The 20,401-nt window shown below is 41.7% G+C and overlaps 1 protein-coding gene across 1 annotated transcript in view; it reads right to left on the bottom strand.

The window, feature by feature from the left end:
• The window catches only part of LOC118214346 (NACHT, LRR and PYD domains-containing protein 3-like), a 211,193-nt gene that overhangs the window by 92,821 nt on the left and 97,971 nt on the right, over nt 1–20,401 (bottom strand). Inside the window, exons 10-11 of the mRNA XM_035394247.1 lie at nt 18,610–18,783; nt 16,721–16,799 (exon numbers count right to left, since the gene is read on the bottom strand). Coding sequence (XP_035250138.1) covers nt 16,721–16,799; nt 18,610–18,783 — 253 coding nt within the window. The remainder of the gene's footprint in view (nt 1–16,720; nt 16,800–18,609; nt 18,784–20,401) is intronic.

Below are 20,401 nucleotides of genomic sequence, written 5' to 3'. Positions count from 1 at the left end.
AATACTTGCAGACACTGTGGCCCACAGGACCTGGAGCTGAGTAGGCCTGGCTTAGCTTACATTAATGAAATCAGTAAATGAGATCTCATTAGAACATTCACCTATTCTTTTTCTCTACTGGCTTTCCAAAACTCGGCCATCATCCCCCTTTCCAAAACCTGCCATGTTTGGCTTTTCTTTTTTGGAAACTGTTTGAGTTAATCTCCACCTTCTGTAAATAAAACCCTTTTGACTTCCCTATATTCTACTCTTCAGGAGTAAGACCAATAAACTGCCTTTGGCATGATTTTGGTTGCATTTTGAGTTTTGGTCAAAGGATTTGATTTAATGCTTGAACAGTTTCTTAAATACATAATTTGTTAAGTAGTTGTTAGGCAGATTCTCCCGTCTTTATGACATGAGGATGGCTGGACGCCCTTGGCTCCGTGAACAGGATGAGCCATCCAGATGATTTAGAGCTCAGTGCAGCTGTACAGCATCTGGAAAAAGCTGATCCCACCCACAGACTGACACAGTCCTGATCTGGCTGAAATGAGACTGAGATAAAAGAAGCCTGCAGTGGACACTGCACTCTGAAAGGTGGCACAACCGCAGACTTTTTCCCCCTTCTATTGTTTGCGAAAAATAGCAGCCATTCAGTTTGAACAAGCTTCCCTCAGTTTCTATAAGAGCCATTGATGCCAACTGCTAAGAGGGTAGATCTTCCTTTGTATTTACTCACACATGCACCCAAATTCATTTTACATTGCAGTTTATAAAACCTTTGGGCATTTAGCAGACTTATTAAGCAGAAAAAGTACAAATGGCCAAAGAACAGAGCGCATGTGAAATCATAAATCAAATCGAGGAACAGGAAAGCCTCCAGAAGGAGGTAGAGGCATTAAGAAGCTGACATTACAAGAAAAAGAGAACGCAATGCATGACCTGATGAAAAATAGCCTGAACTCCCCTCTAGGTTCTAGCACCCCAGTAAAGAACATGGCTCCAGCACCACCAAATGGCTCTATGTGGCGCAAATATTTTAAGATATCAGGCCAATTAGGGGAGCCCGGAAAAAAAGATACACTCACCTTTTCTAGTTTGGCCAGACAAATTGAAAATGGGCTCAGTAAAGGCTACCCAGAGTCAGAGATTACTGATGCTGTAATCCGCGCCATCACACCGGGCCTGCAGTTAAGGAGTTACCTTGAAGGAAAAGAAAACCTTGCCTGCCCTCAGGAGAATTCTCAGGTCTCATTACCAGGAAAGATGTGCCACAGAGTTATATAAACAACTCACCTCTGAGGTCCAGAGTAGCAAAGAGACACCCCAAAATTTCCTGATAAGGGCTGAGGCAGAAAATATGTTCGCTTCTCAGGAAGTTGAATCAAATCTAAAGTATGACCCAGCACTAGTCCAGAGTCTTTTCATGCATACTGTCCTGACTGGTCTGCAGAACGACAACATTAAAAGTGACCTGCAGCCTTACCTCCTGCAAACAAATACATCAGATGAGCTGGTGCTGGAGAAAGTGAACATTGCATGCACCAATGAAAAGGAGAGACAGGACAAAAAGAAACATTCAGTCCCATCACGAGTAACTAATATAAATACTGTGCAGTCCAGTGAATCCCCAGTGGAAAAGAAAAGCACCACCCAGCAAAGCACAGCCACTCTACCCCCTGATCTCCTCCCAGAAATTAAAGAAATGCGTTCTGACATGGGGCTGCTGAAAGACCTGAGAGCTGAGGTTTCCCAAATTAGAGAAACCATTCAAAAGTCAACACCTGCATCCCCACAGTATCTCCCATCGAACAGAGAGCCAGAAAATTAGTCTGCCCCTTTCTCAGTGTTTACTCCCCGACTGCCCTCCTCCTTTAAAGCTGAACAAAATTGCACGCAGTTTTACCACCAGCAACCACCAGCAACGGTGCAGAAGTATCGGCCGGCGCTTGGACCTGGACATATGAGGGAAACAGCACAGTTCCAACAAAGATTTGCACCACAGCAATATTATCCAGCACCACGCCCCCACCCTAGATGTTTTGCTTGTATTCAGGCAGGTGAGGAATACTGCCAGCACTGCTTTAGATGTGGAAGTAGTGAGCATTTCCGTGCGGGTAGTGAAGTACAGGGACTGACAAAACCAGCTAGGGAGAGCCCTTTAAACTAAGAGGGGCTGCTCCCACGGGACATAGGGCAACCGGCAACATAGATAGGTCCCACTGTTATGCTGGTTGTGAAGAAGAGGAAGAAAGTAAGGAACTAAAATTCTGTTTATAAAACAACACTGTACTGCTCACGAGAATGCCAAAAGACCCACTGGCCTGCGCACAAAGACAGTGTAAGCCATACAAATGTTCAGGCATTAAGAAACAGGAAACACAGTCATGTGAGAAATCCAATGAGTGACCCAGTGAAAACACCTACTGTAAGGGAGCTAGTAGGGAAGAGATGCCTCATCAGGTGTTTTCTGCACAAACAGAGAATTCAGGCACTTTGGGACACAGGTTCGCAAATTTGTGCTATAGATGAGGTCTGGAAAGAGAGCCACTTACCTGATGTAAAGCTAAGGGATGTAGCTGAACTCGTTGACCCACTTGACCCTTTGCAAATTGAAGCAGCCAATGGAACGGAAATGCTGTACATTAGTTGGCTTGAAGTGAGCTTTAAACTTACTGCTAATGATGAGGAGTTACTAATACCCATGCTAGTACTAAAAGGCAACCAGCAACCATGTCCCATCATTGGCTTTAATGTCATTGAGCATCTAGTGGTGAACAGTGTACAGGACCAGACAAAACACAGGGACAAAGAAAAGCTCATGAAAACAGTAAAAGTAGCTTTCCCTCACCTGAGGAAGAATAGTGCAGTGCGTGTAGGGCAGTCATGTGAGCACAATGTGAGAACAGCAAATGAGAGAGTCAATGTACCTACACGCAGCTCCATCTAAATTGAATGTCGAGTGCAGGCTCCACCTTTCAAGGAGAATAAGATTCTGATTTTCGAGCCTCATGGGAACCCACAGTGGTCTGAAGGACTTGAGTTTTGCGACACTCTTGTATCAGTGGAGGCAGGCATGACCCCGAAAATTGTTGTCAGTGTGCAAAATCCAACGAGCCATGACATCACGTTATCAGGAAGGACTGTTATTGGAACGGTGCAGTCTGTTAGATCTGTATATCCTGCCAACATATACAAGTCAGACCGCCTAATTACTGCATCAGTCCACCAAGTCCAGGCTAAGAGCTCCAGTGAGGATACACCCGCCGATGAGCAATGGGACCCTCCTGTTTCCCTGACTCACCTGAATGAACACCAAAAACAAGTTGCTAGTCAGATGTTAAGAGAAGAATCACAGTCATTCTCTAGGTCCGATGATGACAGACTGTGTGGAAAAGCTGCAAATGAACATTTCACTAAAAGATAATGAGCCAGTGTCATGGACATATCTGTCTGTCCCAAAGCCCTTGCATCAGGAGATGAAAGGCTACCTACAGGACCTCATAGCGCAGGGGTGGGTGGAAAAATCTACTTCGTCCTACTCCTCCCCAGTAGTCTGCGTGAGAAAAAAAGACGGTACTCTGCGCTTATGTATTGACTACAGGGAGCTCAACAGGAAAACTCACCCAGATCGCCACCCTATCCCAAGAGTACAGGATATTATTGTGACGGGGAATGGGTAGTGTTCGGAGGTTCACAAGCACACTGACAAGGGTACCACCAGGCTAGTACAAGTAGCTCCTAAATCCCGAAGGACTAAACAGACGGAAGGGGGGAAAAAACAAAGAAATAATAGTAGCAAAGATGATATCCGACAAACGCTAACCGAGAACTCAAACACTGGTACAAAATAATAAAGGTCCCGGAAGTTTCAACGGGAAATGCTTAGACTTAGGGTTTAACAGAGAATACAGCTGAGTGACAAACACTCAGCTAAAATAAATAATCTGAGTGCAACTCAGAAAAACTCAAAAGAAAAACAAGACCAGGACAACGTCCTAAATACCCCAGCTCGCAGGGCTCCAAAATAATAAAGAAACTTTGTCTAGACCACTAAACTGCACTTCACACCCACGCTGAATATACCGGACAAGCAACCTAATACAAATAGCTCACACAGAGCACTTGTCCCACCGCCCTAATACCTGGCTCTGGTCTTAGTAATATTGACACAGATGCGATGAACCCGGTCATGTCACAGGTTAAAAAGCGATGAACAGGTGAGCCCAATCAGGACTCAGGGTGCTCCCCTGGTGGCCACACCCAGCCACTGCACCCTGAAACCATGACAATTATGGACAATCTGGGTGGGAACACCCTCTTTTCACTACTGGACCAGGGTAAGGCATACCACCATGGGTTCATGGGCAAGGACAGTAAACATCTAACAGCCTCTGTGACCCCCTGGGGCCTATATGACTGGGTCCGAATCCCATTTGGGCTCATGAACACGCCTGCAGCATTCCAGCGCTGCATGGAAGAGTGCTTAGAGGGATTAAGGGACGAAATATGTGTGCCTTATCTTGATGATGTCCTAGTGTTTAGCAGAAGATTTGAGGATCGTGTTAACGATGTCAGGAGAGTACTGGGACGGCTGAGGGAGCATGGAATAAAACTAAAACCAAGGAAGTGCGACCTATTTAAAGCAGAAGTGCGGTACCTCGGCAGGATTGTGTATGCAGAGGGAAACAGGATAGATCCCGCCGATATTGCTGCAGTGACAGTTTTGAAAAACAAACGGCCAGGTACTGTTGGTGAGTTAAGAGCAGTGTTGGGACTGTTGAGTTATTACAGGCAGTCTATCAAGGATTTCTAACGGATCGCCAGTCCTCTATATGACTTGCTTAAAGGACCTGCGGAAACTGAAACCCTGCAAAATAAAAGTAGAAAGTGGCAAATAAAGCGAAACAGCAGAGCAGTTCTGTCCAGTATACCTATTGAGTGGATCGACATTCATCAGTCAGTATTAGAGCAGTTGGTAGACTGTCTAACTCAGCCTCCTGTTCTAGGCTTCCCAGAATTCTCGCAGCCATTCATTCTCCATACTGATGCGTTGAACCAAGGCTTAGGTGCAGTATTGTACCAAAAGCAGAATGGAAAGCTCCGTGTGATCGCTTATGGCTCTCGTACTTTAACTGCAGCCGAGAAAAATTACCATCTGCCTTCAAGTTAGAGATTCTAGCCCTCAAATGAGCGATTACATAAAAATTTAGTGATTACCTCTACTATGTGCCATTCTTCACAGTCTATGGTGACAATAATCCACTTACCTATGTACTGCCTACTGCCAAATTGAATGCAACAGGGTGCCAATGGGTAGCAGAATTGGCAGATTTCCATTTCACGATCAAATATCGCCCTGGTAAGGAAAATATTGAGGCAGATAGTCTGTCCAGGATGCCTATAGATATGGAGACAATCATGAAAGAGTGTTCAGAGGAAATGTCATATGTGATTGGAGCTGCTACACAGGCAGTGGAAAATCAGGATGAATCCAGTGTGTCATGGTCCATGGGTGTCTCGGTCAAGTGTGCAGCAATAACTACAGAGACATCCATCCACTGACAACAGGACAGATCAAACAGGGCCAGAGGAGTGATCCGACTATTGCACCTGTGATTCAGTGTAAACTGGCAGAGCAAAAGCCATCAGGTCCAGAACTGAAGCTCACAGGTCACTTGTCTTCTGAGAGAATGGGACAAATTACAGGTGAGTGTGAATGGAGTCTTGTACAGAAAAACAGCAAGCAGAAAACAGCTAGTCCTACCAGAAAAACACAAAAGTACAGTGTTGAGGGAACTCCACGTTGAAGTGGGCCATCAAGGTGTAGACAGGACGACGTCACTGATACGGGACCGGTTCTACTGGCCCTATATGCAACGAGAGGATTGTGTCATGAGAAGATGTGTTTGTCTTAAACACAAGCCGTGCTGCGAGACAAGAGCACCACTGACTATCATCGTCACCACTCAACCGTTTGAGCTTGTCTTTGTCGATTTCCTCCACCTTGACAAGTGCAAGGGGTGGTTATGAATATATTCTTGTCATCATCGACCATTTTACACGCTTCGCCCAGGCGTACGCTACGACTTCCAAATCAGGCTAAACAGCTGCAGATAAAATCTTTAATGACTATGCTCTAAGATTTGGCTTCCCAACAAGAATACACCACAATTATGATGGTGAATTCAAAAACTGTAATTCAAATAAAATAAAAGTATTAGGCTGATTGGCCCAGTAGTAGGCTATACAAGATTAGCTGCGGACAGATACACAAACACACACGCACACACGCGACCAAACGCATAATCCCCTCCAGGCTCTCGGCAGGCGGAGATAATTACATCGTATGAATGGCCTTTGTTAAAATATTCCCTTATGATTTCAATCTCCTCTTCCATCCTCTCAAACTCAGTTTAAAATTTGTGCAAGGACACTGCTGAGAGTAGTACACAATAGAAACAGGAAATTACATTGAACTGACCTGGGTTCTGTCCAATCACAGACAAGAAGTGTTCTCCCACCTTTTCCGTAATCTGAAATGCCGTTGTGTTTTGTGAAATGTCGTTGTGTGTTCTCAAATGTCGTTGTGTTTTGTGAAATGTCGTGTTTTGTGAAATGTTGTTGTTTTGTGAAATGTGTTTTCTGAAATGTCGTTGTGTTTTGACCCTCAGGGCCACTGTAAAAAACAGAACGAATTAATCATTACATTTTCAGTACAAGTGTCATGGAAATCTCACGGATACTAAAGGAAGAGAGACTGTACCTCAAAGTGTCACACAGAATCACTCTTTATTATATTTGATCAAATAGGAGGAACAGTTCAAACACCTCTTCATAGGAGCTCGGAAAGAATCTCAACTAACTTCACCAAAGCTTATGAACATGAGTGAGACAGTCTTTGTGTGCAATAATACAGTTAAGGCTCCAGTACTTTCCATTTCCTTTGTTCCTCTTTCACACCATGCTAGGAGGGGAAGAGACGTTCCCTAATTATCAGTAAATGCCACGTTCCTCTATGCAACATAGGGCAATCTCATCCTATCCATCCATGCTCTACCTCCCCTTATCTGAGGGGGTTGAGCAGCCTTCTACTTTCAGCTTGTGAGAGTCAGCAGCTTATTACATTCTCAATAGCCAAGCATATTTAAATGGATAAAACAAGTTGCCCAGAACATTTTCTCCCACTCTCAACCCTTTTGTTACTTTTGAAACAACACAGATTATTGAAATTTTCAGTGTTAGACATACACCCTTTCTATTTCTTTCCCTTGTAGGCCACAATTACCAATTTTAGGAAGAGAGACTGTACCTCAGAGCGTTACACAGAAACAGTTCAAACACCTCTTACCTCTTCTCGGGCAGCCTTCTACTTTCAGCTTGTGTGAGAGTCAGTAGCTTATTATTACATTGTCAATAGCCAAGCATATTTAAACAGATAAAACAGGTGGCCAAGAAAATTTTCTCCCCCACATAAGACACTGGACACTGTAATAATGGGAATGGGAACACTATGCAGTGCAATATGAACACTGTTAGCCTGTAGCTCAGGGCTATTCAACTCCAGGTCCAGAGGGCCCAGTGTCTGCAGGTATTTGCTCCAACCATACACTACACCACCCAGTTTCACTAATTAATTTACCTGCTCGGTCTAGAGAGTGAGGTCACCCTCTAGACGTAGAAGGTGTAAATTAATTATGGGTGAGCAGCTCCGTTCCTGCAGGACTGGTGCACATGCTCATAAGAACTGTGCCACTGGTGACCCGTTTGGAAAGCATTCTGTATAGTGCACGCTCACTATGGAAGCATATCGCAGGCAAAATTCAAATGATAATGCAATACATAAAATGCCAATGCAATTCTACATTAGAATTTTAATTTCCCTACAATATATGCACTTGCCCTTCTTTAGCACCAATGAGGTGCACAAATACTGTAAATCTACGTTGCTAGTATTTTCTGCTTTTTATCATTCCTTTTTTAAATTCTCCCTTAACCTCACACACACTCTTTCACTAGTCATACATTCATGTAGTTCAGTGATGAAATAGAAACAGGAATATAAAAAAATAAACATTGTCAATTTTATTACCCGCCTCCAAATCTGAATTTAAGTTTGCTCATGATATTGTCTATTGTCTTTGTTTCAGACAGGTACTGCATTACACAGGAGTTTTCAGACCATCTAAATTTCAGTCTTGAAAGAGTGCGGTGGATTCCAGCTCTTATGATCCAGGGGATCTACCCGTTCCAAATAACTGGAGACAATACCCTGTCCAAATTAAGACTATTCCCCTGAGTACCTCTCAAGTGAGTGCCATGATTGGGCAGTTTTATGTACATAAGGCTGCTCCAGAAGGATATAGATTAGAAGGTTGATAAACACTTATACTGTAATACCTGTTCTGTTAAGTGCTTTCAAAAACTGTACTTAAAATTAAGGTGGTATGGGCTTTGTAATACACATTTATCATATCTATCTCTTTCAAATACTCTTATTAATATTGTTGGATACCCTAAAAAATATCCTTCAGTCTATATGTGTGTCATAACCATAATTTTCCTTCCTGTCTCTCTAAGGTTTTCCATGCACAAGCATTTTTTTATTGTTATTATTTTTAATTTCCATGATGTTCCAGAGTCTTGAGGGCATCTGTATCATCTGGAATGCTGATAGGAAGCTTTTACTGGACTCAGAAATGCTGCCTGTCAGAAATACAAGACCAGCAGTATTACAAGTAATACAAGTTGAAGTTTGAGAAAAGTAAGTGGCCCTCTTAAATATGATACTGCTGTAATGTTTTGACTGCTATTCTATTTTAAGAGGAATAAATATTCATTAATACATGTAAATGCACATGGTTTCCCTTTTTAATTTGCAAAATACAGTATATTTAACTTTGAGGGTCTGCATATCTCTGACATACACAGGTGGAACAATATCTTGGAACGGTGTTCAAATTTAACACAAGAGAACATGAATTGGCCACATCTTGTGAAAATGTCAAAGCCTTTAATGTGCTGTCAGTGGGCACATTGGGTTGTATGAGAGAGAGAGAGTGAGGTCTGATGACAGTGGCAGTGTAAGGCAGGAAGGAAGAGCAGCAGCAGGGTCAGAGAGCCACGCTGAAGGGCAGGACAGGGCCTCAACATCAGGGCCTAGTGGCTCCTCAGCCAGTCACTGTCCATCAGCAGAGCCGGCCATTGAAGGTGTCTCCATCCGAGCCTCATCACACAGCAGCACCATTCTCTGCATTCTTCTGCACATTTTCAGAGCCAAACCAATGACAGGTGGTGTCATGAGTTTCATCTTCTCACTGATTTCAGCATGAAGCAGTCTCTTTGATGAAATGTGTTTTCATTGCTAATATTTGTTGATGTTTTCAGAGAGAAAGACAGAACTTCATCTGAGAAGAGCTGCCAGGATGTATCAGAGACATGTTATAAAGAATGCAGAGGACAGACCAGAGCTGGTTGTTACACTTGATGTAAACAGTGATGAGGAATGTGAATGTGAAATGTTCTTTTATAAATGGCAAAATATTTGACGGGACAAGGACAAGTCCCTTCACCAAAAGTCTTAAGGGTAGGTAACAGTAAAACGATCAGCATTCCAGGAACATTTGACTTAATGCCTCTCTGCAGTCATAGCCTGATAATGAATCTCTTTCCTTTATGTTTGCTTACCGTACTCACAACAGGAGATGCTGCAATAGAGGACAGAGCAACATTACACGTCTCACTGCTAATGGAAAAGCTGCACTATGGATTTAACCTTGACCTTGGTGAGACACATTAATTGCCACAGAATGAAATAAGTTTAGATTTTTAAAGTAATGTGTCCAGAGTAGATGCAGGCAGGTGTCAAAGATTTTCACTGAAAGGATTTTGCACAGATTTTGGACTTGACAATGTCTTAGACCTCCGGCAAGTTTTCAAATAATATCTGTTTATAGTATTTTCACAAAGTGCTTCACATTAAAAAAAAAAAAAGACATTGTGGAAGTATGCTTCTCCTATAGGCTTTTAATGTTTTTACATTTCTGCTTATTAAAGATTGTATTGATCAAGAATATAATAAAATGTATGTGATTAGGTCGATGAAGAACAGCAGGTGTTCTATGTTAAGACGTAACTAAGGAAAGACTGATGCATACAATCTAGAGAATCTTTGGACCCCAAATGTAGGAGGAAAATTGTAAGCATTTACTTATTGGAATTTTGTAAGTAACTTATGTTGGGAAATAGTCTTGTGCAGAAGACCTTTGAGTTGCAAGAGAAGAGAAAGGACACCGACCTAGAAAAAACTGTTTTGCTATATATAATTATTGTATAGATTATATTCAATTAAAAATGAATAAATGAAAATCAAATTAATAACAGCAACAGTAATAATATAAACATATTCTGGTAGAACATGCTGGTGTGTTTGTATATCAGTTAAATATTTCATTTGGATTACAGCATGTATTGAATGCATTTAAAGTGCATGTACATTGGAACCGGAAGATTAAACAATTGTTAATCATGAAAACAAATACTTGTTATTCAAGTCATGCATATACATACCTCTGTAAGTGTGTATGGTGAAATATCTGTCATTTATTGAAATTGAAAATTATATAATAGTTATTGTTAAACTAGCTGGTGAAACATAAGTGTGACCTAGGCTGGGATTGGTTGTTTTAGAGGGAAGACACATCATGGTAGAGGGAGATCTGAATGTATAAAAAAGGATGTAAAACGTAATTCGGGGAGGTCTCTGTGTGTCTTTATGGTACTGGAGACCTCCCATAGGCCTATGTGAAATAAAAAGATAAGAAGAAGAAAATAAAACTGTATTAGAAGAAATCATAGTTTCCAGTCTTTCTTCTTACATCGCCGACTCACCCATCGAACCTAAGAGGAGGTTTTCCTCCACAACATGGACAAATTTGATAATGGCTTTTAAAAAAATCACATCAGCCAATCATTTTGTAATTTATTACACAGACAGTGGAACATGTGCTGTTTAATTGGCTATTTTTTTTTCAACTATTGGTAACCTGTTTGGTCTTTACCTGTACGCACCATATTTGACCAAACTTGATTTTCAAGGAATTATTTTCATGCAACTCTGTGTTTTATGTTAGGTACTGTAAAACCATGTTGGACAACGTCAAACTGACATGGTGAAATGTGTTGGCTTTAAGCTAGTGACGAATACCATTTCATAGCCAAAAGCAAATTGTCATGGTTTTGTATTCCTCTGTGCTATCCAGGCTACTCGGCTACTCATTTCGAGAGCTATTCAGCAAACGAGCACGAGTATTCAGTTGATACATGTGCAGCATTCTTCCTACTACGGAGCTTATTGGTGGAGTCCTAATTACGGTCAATTAGTTCCATCTAGTGGTCATTCTATATAACTCCCCTCTAAGAGCAGCTTGTTGCTTTTGCGTCTGATTCTCATTTCGCAAAGAGCCGGTAAGGTGCTTGGGATTGGAGAGGAGAGGAGAGGAGAGGAGAGGAGAGGAGAGGAGAGGAGAGGAGAGGAGAGGATTTGGTAAGTCGGTATAGCTTAGAGCAAAGTTTTGAGTTAATTATTAGGGGTCCTGTTTAAAAGGTCATAACTCCCACACCGTATGTCAGATCAACGCATAACTTTGTCGACCGATGCATCTGAAAGTGCTCTACAACTTTGCTTTTGGGACCACCTATGTCCGCCATATGGTTTGCCCGCCATTTGGACTTCTTTATTAGTTGGGGTGCGGAAAATCTGGAGCTCCAAATCTGAGCGTTACGACGTCTAGTAAACTTCTTTACGGCAAGCGACATCCATGGCGACGCAAGTAATCCGACACCGTAGGATCTAGTTTTTAGCAGTGATGGGAGGGTCTGAACATCGGGGAAGCATTGGAAGACAGTGCCACCCAGAGTGCCAAAAGTTTGTTAGTAAAAGCTTTTTGAGAGAATGAATAATTACTTTTCTTGAGCCTGCATCCATTTGAAGACAGTATCGGGTGAGTTCGTTTAGTCTTTGAATCTGTCATTATGCTGAGAAATAGCTAAACAATTTTATTGATAGGTTCTGAATTTCTGTGCAAACGTGCGAAAACACGCTGGTATAATGAAACAATGACGGTAGCCTAATACATATATAGTCCGCTTCGTTCTGTTGCTACCATAACATAACGACCTACAGCTGCAGTTTCTCGCTGCAATTACTAACATTGAATATAAACAAAAGACGCAATTTATGCTGTAGTCTGCCAATGTCTAAATAAATAATACGGTCCATTTGAAGACAATATCGGGTGAGTTCGTTTAGTCTTTAAATCCGTCATTATGCTGAGAGAAACCATTTAATCTCTAAATTGACTGTAAGCTTAGGGTTGTAACTAGGTAGTTATTTCGTAGGTGACTTAGTCTTAACTCGTCTTAACTATTGCTTGTATTTTTGCATAGACTGCGTTGTTGCTGTTCTTGACCGTGTTAGTGTTAATCAGTTTAACCTAAAGGGTCCAAGTTGAACTATGTGGTTGTTCCCTGCACTCGGAATGGTAGGCTACTGCCCTCTAGGGTTTTCGACACACTTGTTCCTGGTTATGTTTAAACACTTTGTTGTAAGTCGCTCTGGATAACAGCGTCTGCCAAATGCCTGTAATGTCATGCAATATTCCGTAGCAACAAGATGAACCCGACATTAGCCCTAAAATATGCCAATACAGCAGTGAAAACGCTGCTCACTGAATAACGAAATCAGCAAGACTAACTTTTAAAAAAATTATACCATGTCATTCTACAGTCAACATCTGGGACTAAACATTGAATAAATATACAATCTTACCATTGGTTTTACGCGTAGAGAAGTCCCTTTTGCGAATGAGTGGTCATATATTGCCTTGGACAATCCGTTTGCGAAATAGACGCGGCTACCTTCAAAAATAGCTGTGCGTAATACCACACCTGTTGCTTACGGCGTTGTTGTCCTTTTTAGTGCAATTTGGCTTGATTGACAATTCATTTATTCAGTTGGTGAGAGTATAAGCTTTCTACCAATGTATAACATGTCTGTTTTTGCTGTTGGAATAGCGTTTTATAGGTCAGCGTAACTGAAAATTTTCTTATCTGCCAATGTCTAAATAAATAAAACGGTAGGCTACTTTGCGCGCAGCGCGCAGATCGCGAGTTGATATTTCGTCTTTTTTTTTCGTTTTTTCTCAATGTTGTATTTATTATTTGAAATGTGTATATGTGTTATTATTCTATCTATCTCTGAGGTGCTCTGAAATGTGCATTCTCTGCTAAGCTGAGCAATGGATTGGAATATGTCTGACGTACTGTTGCACGGTATACCGAAACTTCAGCACTTTTTTGGTACTTAAAAAAATAAAAATAAAGGGTTTGCTATTAGAATTTTCCGACGTTCGGTAGTTTTGTGTCAAATGTAAAAGCCAGGGAACTGTGTCTCCCGCATTACTGATAGAGAGGATGGAAAGTGTAATTTGTCAGAATCTTCGCTAGATGGCAGTAGCAACTAAGGTTGGCAAGTGAGGTGACGTACGCTTGTGCATTCTTCGTGGTTGATACAGCGCAAGCTTAGACTCAGTTCACTTCAGTAGCAATAGCTGTTCTAATCTGTAAATATTTTATTATAGGAAGATGCTGTATTGTTATTGAAACGTGCAGTTTTTAGATCTATTTTAAAGTGAAAGACTTGTTTAAAGACAATTTACTATTACAACTGTTTAATTTTTGAAATATATTTAATATAGTTTTCTATGGTTTAGTGTTGTAACACTATATGCCTATGCTTATTGATATGTTGAACAGGCTTCAACTTAAAGGTTGTTAATAAACCAGGTTTTTAATAATCCGTGAATTCGAAAATGAGGTCAACCCTTGTGGACATTGCATTTCTGATCTATTAAGGTAATTTCAGTATCGTTAGGTACCGAGTATTGAATCAGTATTGTTTCAGTATTAATTATCGTGATACTAAACTTGGTATCGGTATCAAAGTCAAAATTTTGGTATCGTGACAACACTAGTGTGACGCCTTTTTTAGTTACAGCATGGAAGCGCTGCAGCTGTACAAACACGCCGGGCCATATGTGCGTTACGACATCCCATCTAAGTGTTCCGACATCCCATCTAAGTGTTCGGACAAAGTAAAGGCCTTTACGGGAAGCGGCCAGGACACATCCATGGCGACGTAACTAAGTCATCCGACAGCGTCTCTTCGCACAAAATTGGCCATAAGTCATCAACATTTTATACAATCATCATGATATTCAGTAGATATGTTGGGTGAAGGCATATGATCAGGAGGAAAAAGCCATTTTAAAATCGCTCCATAGGGGGCGCGATGGTGCTAATGCTCGGACCCTTCACAATGCCGCTTGTGGCTTTAATTTGCCATTATTACACTCAATGTTATATTAATGTTTTAATAATCAAAAGTTGTGTACATATGCATGCGTGCACGTGAGAGCGCACTGGTGAATGTGTGTGTTTGTGTGTGCGGGAGATTGTGTGTGTGCTTGGGTGTGAGAGAGTGTGTGTGCTTCGGTGTGAGAGAGTGTGTATGTGTGTGTAAGTTTGTGATTGTGTGTGCATGATTGTGTGCATGCGTGGGTGTGTGAGTGCGTGTGCATGAGTGTACATCAGTGTGTGTATTTGTGAGTGTGTGTGTGAGTGTGAGAGAGAAAGGGTGTGTGTGTGTGCCTGTTTGTCTACTTTAGTGAGAAAAAGGATACTGAGGATCATGCACTCTAAATCCAACGCAGTGTGTTGAGTGAAGCATGTGTGTGTGTGCATGTGGATGTGTGTGTAGGTGTGGGTGTGTGTGTGTGTATGTGTATGTGTGTGTGTGTGTGTGTGATTGAGTGTGTGTGTGTATGTGTATATGAGTGTGTGCGCACACATGCGTGTGTATGTGTGTGTGTGCGCACATGCATGTGTGTGTGTCTACTCCAGTTAGCAGAGGGACACTGAGGAGTTCCTCACAGAAAATCCAGCACAGAGGGGTGTGTGTTGAGTGAAGTGTGTGTGAAGTCTATACAGGAGGGTCAGTGTGTTAGAGTCAGAGATGCTGTAGAAGGACAGAGTGCTGGCCGGATGGTCCACACACACTCCTACCCTGTACACACACACTCCTCTACCATCATCATCATCATCACACACTCCTGCTCTGCAGTAGGGGGAGTGGGGGGCAGGCATGTGTGTTTGGTTCTTTCTGTGCCAGACAGAGTAACTGAGTTTATCAGAGTCACTGAGTTTATCAGAGTCACTGAGTTTATCAGAGTCACTGAGTTTAAAGCACTTCAGACTCCAGGAGTTTTTATCCCCTCCAAGCTGACAGTCATACGACCCTCCTTTCCTGCTGATTCCTTTATCTGTCACTGCTATATCAACCCATCCCCACCCCTCAGACAGACTGAACTCAGCCTCCCAGTAACAGCGCTCACACACACTCTCTCTGCACACAACCTGGCGCCAGTACTTAAATCTCTCTGGATGATCAGGATATAACTCCACTCTCCCTGGTGTGTGTGTCACCCTCCTGTTCCCCTCAGACAGAGACAGCTCTCTGTGCGCTGTGTTTGGATCCAGCGTGAACTGACAGCCGTCTGCACACCAGAGACATTAATGAGATTAATTATCATTATTCATATTCACCTCATTATGTGTGTTAGAGAGAGAAAGCTGTCATAGTACCTCTGTGTGTGTGTTTGTGTACATGTGTTTTTGTTTGTATGTTTACGTGTGTAAGAGAGAGGTCTTTCTCTCTCACACACACACACACACACAGCAGAGTGTGTATCTATGGAAAGTGTTCTGTGTTGATACACACTCACATTTCCTGGGTCCTGGTTTGGTCCTGTTCTCTCCTCCATAGTCCATACTGTAAGAACAGCAGAACATAAATCTAAATTTTAACCATCCTTTATTTCCACTCTCAACACACCAATGACATCACATAAATAAAAACAAAAAGACACAATAAAACACAAAACCAAGATCACACAAAAAAAACACAAATCTGTCACAAAGGACACTTATTCCATTCCCTCACCCTATTCCATGTGCAAAAAATATCTCCCCTCCCTCCACTGAACATAAAACACCCTTATAACACACACACTCTCAAACACAGTCAGGTTCTCCATTGCTTTGTAATACTGAAACTCCGCTGTGTCCCTGATCAAACCCCAAACTTCAACAACCACATCTTGCCTGTCCCCTCCACCAATCATATTTTTCCCACTTGTAGAAACTGCAATTTTCACCCCAAAATGAAATGAATGAGCTGGCACTTATCTGTCTTTGTTTGTACGGGAAACCAATGATAAAAATCGTACTTATTAATGTTCCCCAGTAACCAAAATAAACTTCCCAAAAAAGAAAAGAGAGGCTGAAGTCTGGCACACCTCGAAGAACAGTGATAAACAGTTACTCTCTCCATACAAAATGGACAATGGTGCGATCCTGCCGGGTTCATCACACAAATAAAACTATTTATTGCAGTGATCCCGCGCAGCACCCTCCACTGTAGATCCCCAACCCTCTTGGGTAATGCTGGTTTGTACAGTGCCCTCCATGCCCCCCCAACCTGTTTTGTGAGTGTGTGTGTGTGTGTGAGGTGCAGTGTGGAAACTCTCTGTACTTACAGCAGTGTGAGTGTGTCCAGTTTAGCAGCAGACAGCGCTCTTACTCCTGAGTCTCCTGGGTGATTGTATCTCAGGTCCAGCACTCTCAGGTGTGAGGGGTTTGAACACAGAGCTGAAGCCAGAGAATCACAGCCTCTCTGTGTGACTCTACAGCCTGACAGCCTGCAGAGAGAAGGACACACACACACACCTGACACACATTAATATAAACTAACAGGACTGTGTGTGCCAAACACATAGCAGTGTGTTACACACATTACACACATTAATATAAACTAACAGGGCTGTGCATGTCAAACACATAGCAGTGGGTTACACACCTTACACACAATAATATAAACTAACAGGACTGTGTGTGTCAAACACATAGCAGTGTGTTACACACATTACACACATTAATATAAACTAGCAGGGCTGTGCATGTCAAACACATAGCAGTGGGTTACACACCCTACACACATTAATATAAACTAACAGGGTTGTGTGTGTCAAACACATAGCAATGTGTTACACACCTTACAGCAAATTAATATGAACTAACAGGGCTGTGTGTGTCAAACACACAGCAGTGTGCTACACACCTTACAGCACATTAATATAAACTAACAGGGCTGTGTGTGTCAAAAACACAGCAGTGTGCTACACACCTTACAGCACATTAATATAAACTAACAGGGCTGTGTGTGTCAAACACATAGCAGTGTGTTACACACCTTACACACATTAATTGTCTTCAACCTTCCCAGGTTCTCCCACGTCACTCCCCTGCTGAGGTCACTCCACTGGCTACCAGTCGCTGCCAGGTTCAGGTTCAACGTCCTGACCCACACCTACACTGCAGCCAACAGGATGGCTCTCGTCTACTTGCAGCACATGATTAAATCCTATACGCCCAATTGACCACTGCCTTGCACCCCCTGCCATCCGGGTAAAGGGTTCTATCTTGTCTCTACCACAGAGCTTTTCCACCCTAGCTCCCAGTGGTGGAACAAAATCCCTGTTCCTCTACGAACCTCTCCTTCACTACCCATCATCTGCCACAGTATGAAGACGCAACTCTACAGACTATACCTGGACTAACTAACTATCACCACTCTGTAGATCATTTCTATCACTTAAATCCCCCTATTCCTACACATGTACCTCCTGTGCCACTCATGTTACACCTCCATCCAGCACTTATTCAGGGTTTTCTCTACCACAGAAAGGCTTAGGCGCAGCGCCTAAGTGATTTTGCGGAGCGCCTTAAGCCAAATGAACATAAAAAGGCATTTAGGAGACATATCAAAATGAATGTTAAAACAACGATGATGCGCTGACAAAAAACAAAACAAAAAAGCGGAGATGTGGCTTTATGATTTTAAACACTCTGCGTTATGATGGCATTATAAATAGAAGTGGGTTTGATGAGCGTTTACAGAATATAGCGTTTTTTCCAAAGATGGTATTTCTCGATATAATTGTGCCACCGTGTTAACACATTACTACGGTTGCGGGTCAGGCACTCTTCACGGTAAGAATACATCTCATAAGAAACACGTTTTCAACGTACAAAAATGCCAAGTTACTCAAAAGTATTGATATCAAAATGACGCCAAGTTACGGTACTACAAACAATATAGGCTATCTTGCCTCACCGAAATTAAATAAGATATATTCCAAAGCAATGCTACCCAATATTTCCTCAGTTCTTTCAAGTCACTTGGCCCTGTGTGTATAAGCATGGACTACATGGACAGGCTGAACATATGTGTGGATGGCTATCTCACAGTCAAGATTGATTGAATAGGCGTGGACTAATTTATTTTCTTCATTCATCTGTGTAGAGTCAAATTCTACCAAGAGGAAGAACAGGAACATGCTGTTTCAGTTCTGTGGAGTGTCTGTTTTCACATTAGAAACACTGACATCAGTGTTGTATTTAGTCACATTGTAGCTCTTATTTATTGAAGGGGTGTGTGTTTGTACTCACCCCAGTCTCTGCAGTTTACAGTGTGGGTCCTCCAGTCCAGCAGAGAGCGCTCTCACTCCTGAATCCTGCAGCTCATTGTCTCTGAGCTCCAGATCTCTCAGCTCTGAGTGAGGAGAATGCAGGACTGAGGCCAGAACATCACAGCAGCCCTCTGTGAGATTACACCAACCCAGCCTGTGGAGAGACCACACACACACAAACACACAGAAACACGCACGCACACATACAAACACACACACATACACATGCACACACACATTCTTTGTGACATTGTTCACCTTGACAGTTGATACATATGTACCTACGCATTCCTGAGATGTACACACGAAAACAGGGAGGGGGGTGTGTAAATTAAGTTCATAAAGTATTCGGACTAATTCACAAAAGTCTAAGGCAATTACTGGGCTCTAATAACCCTTTCTGTGTGATGAACTTATCTGATTTGCTAACATATTAATTTAATCTGCAAACACAAGAAACAGCATTTTTGTGATGCACTTTACCTTACCTGACATGTTCTTCAGTTCATAAGCATCTATACATTTCAAAGACGCTCAATATTCATCACTATGAATAGGTAAATATAACTGTTAATGTAAAAGTAGAACCCATTAGCTAAATCTGTTATCATAATATTTTCTTACTAATCTTGTAACCATCAAGTTATCAAACAATTTAAGTTCAACTAATTATACAGTCTGTCAGGGTTTTTGACATTAATTTAAAAATATTCAGCAAGGTGAAATGAAACCGCATTAAATACAAAATTGCGCTCGTCCTTATTTACCTCTCCCCAAAGTAACCTGACAGTAACCATGACGACGCTGTTTAAAATGTGGCCGTTAGGAGGGTCGGTTGGTTACCATGGCGATGACAGCTCGGTCTGAGCTGTTTAATGTTACCTCAGCTAGTTCATTCTTTGAAAATACATCTAGAACTACAGCTACATAACACAATTATTTGATAATAACTATTAACACTTTGCAAATATCATTTGTTTACCATTTTCATCAAACAACATGACCCTCAAGTTGACACTTGTTGCCCTTGTTCTAAGTTCAGCTTTTGCTGACTCACAGGCACGAGTTAGCTAGCTAGTCAGCCCAACTTACCTTAACGTTACTTCATGACCCAACCTAGCTAGCGGAGCCAGTGAGGAACTAAGCAGCTTACTGTCACAGACAACTTAAATATATACACCAGTATATAAGATAACATGAAGGTTTTGTATAACCAATCATTATATTATTGGTCAGACCTGCGATATTGTACCTGCTAACAGCTGAAGCTGTGCCGGAGCCGTGTACGAGCTGTGCTACACTTCAGTTCATCTGGCGCGATCTCCCAGCAATGCAACTTTACTACGGCATCAACTGGAATTACACTGCAGCGCCATCTAGTGGCTGTATGAGAACACCACAACTGATTATTGTCACTGCTGGGGGACACTAGATTTTTAAAAAGTGTCTTTTGAAAATTCCACACATTGCACCTATTTTCTGCGTGTCCTTGCCCTATAATCCACCCATTCATTTTATTCTCGCAGCTTTTGCGAATATAACAGGTTAATTATTACGTTACATTTAATTATTATTGTAACAATGATAATAACAATGACAATAAAAGCCTGATGTATTAAGTCATTTTTTCTTTTAAAACCCCTTATCAACATGTTTGGTAGACCTTGTGGAGTAATTTAAACTACACAAACAATTTAATAAGTGGGGGCATTTGAAAGTTATTAGAATACTTATCTAAGAAAAATTCCTGAAAATGATGTTATTCTTTAGAT

This window comes from Anguilla anguilla, chromosome 15 (assembly GCF_013347855.1).
Source record: "Anguilla anguilla isolate fAngAng1 chromosome 15, fAngAng1.pri, whole genome shotgun sequence".
Taxonomy (NCBI): Eukaryota; Metazoa; Chordata; class Actinopteri; order Anguilliformes; family Anguillidae; genus Anguilla; species Anguilla anguilla.
Note: the sequence above shows the minus strand (reverse complement) of the source record. Positions and strands in the feature narration are given on the sequence as shown.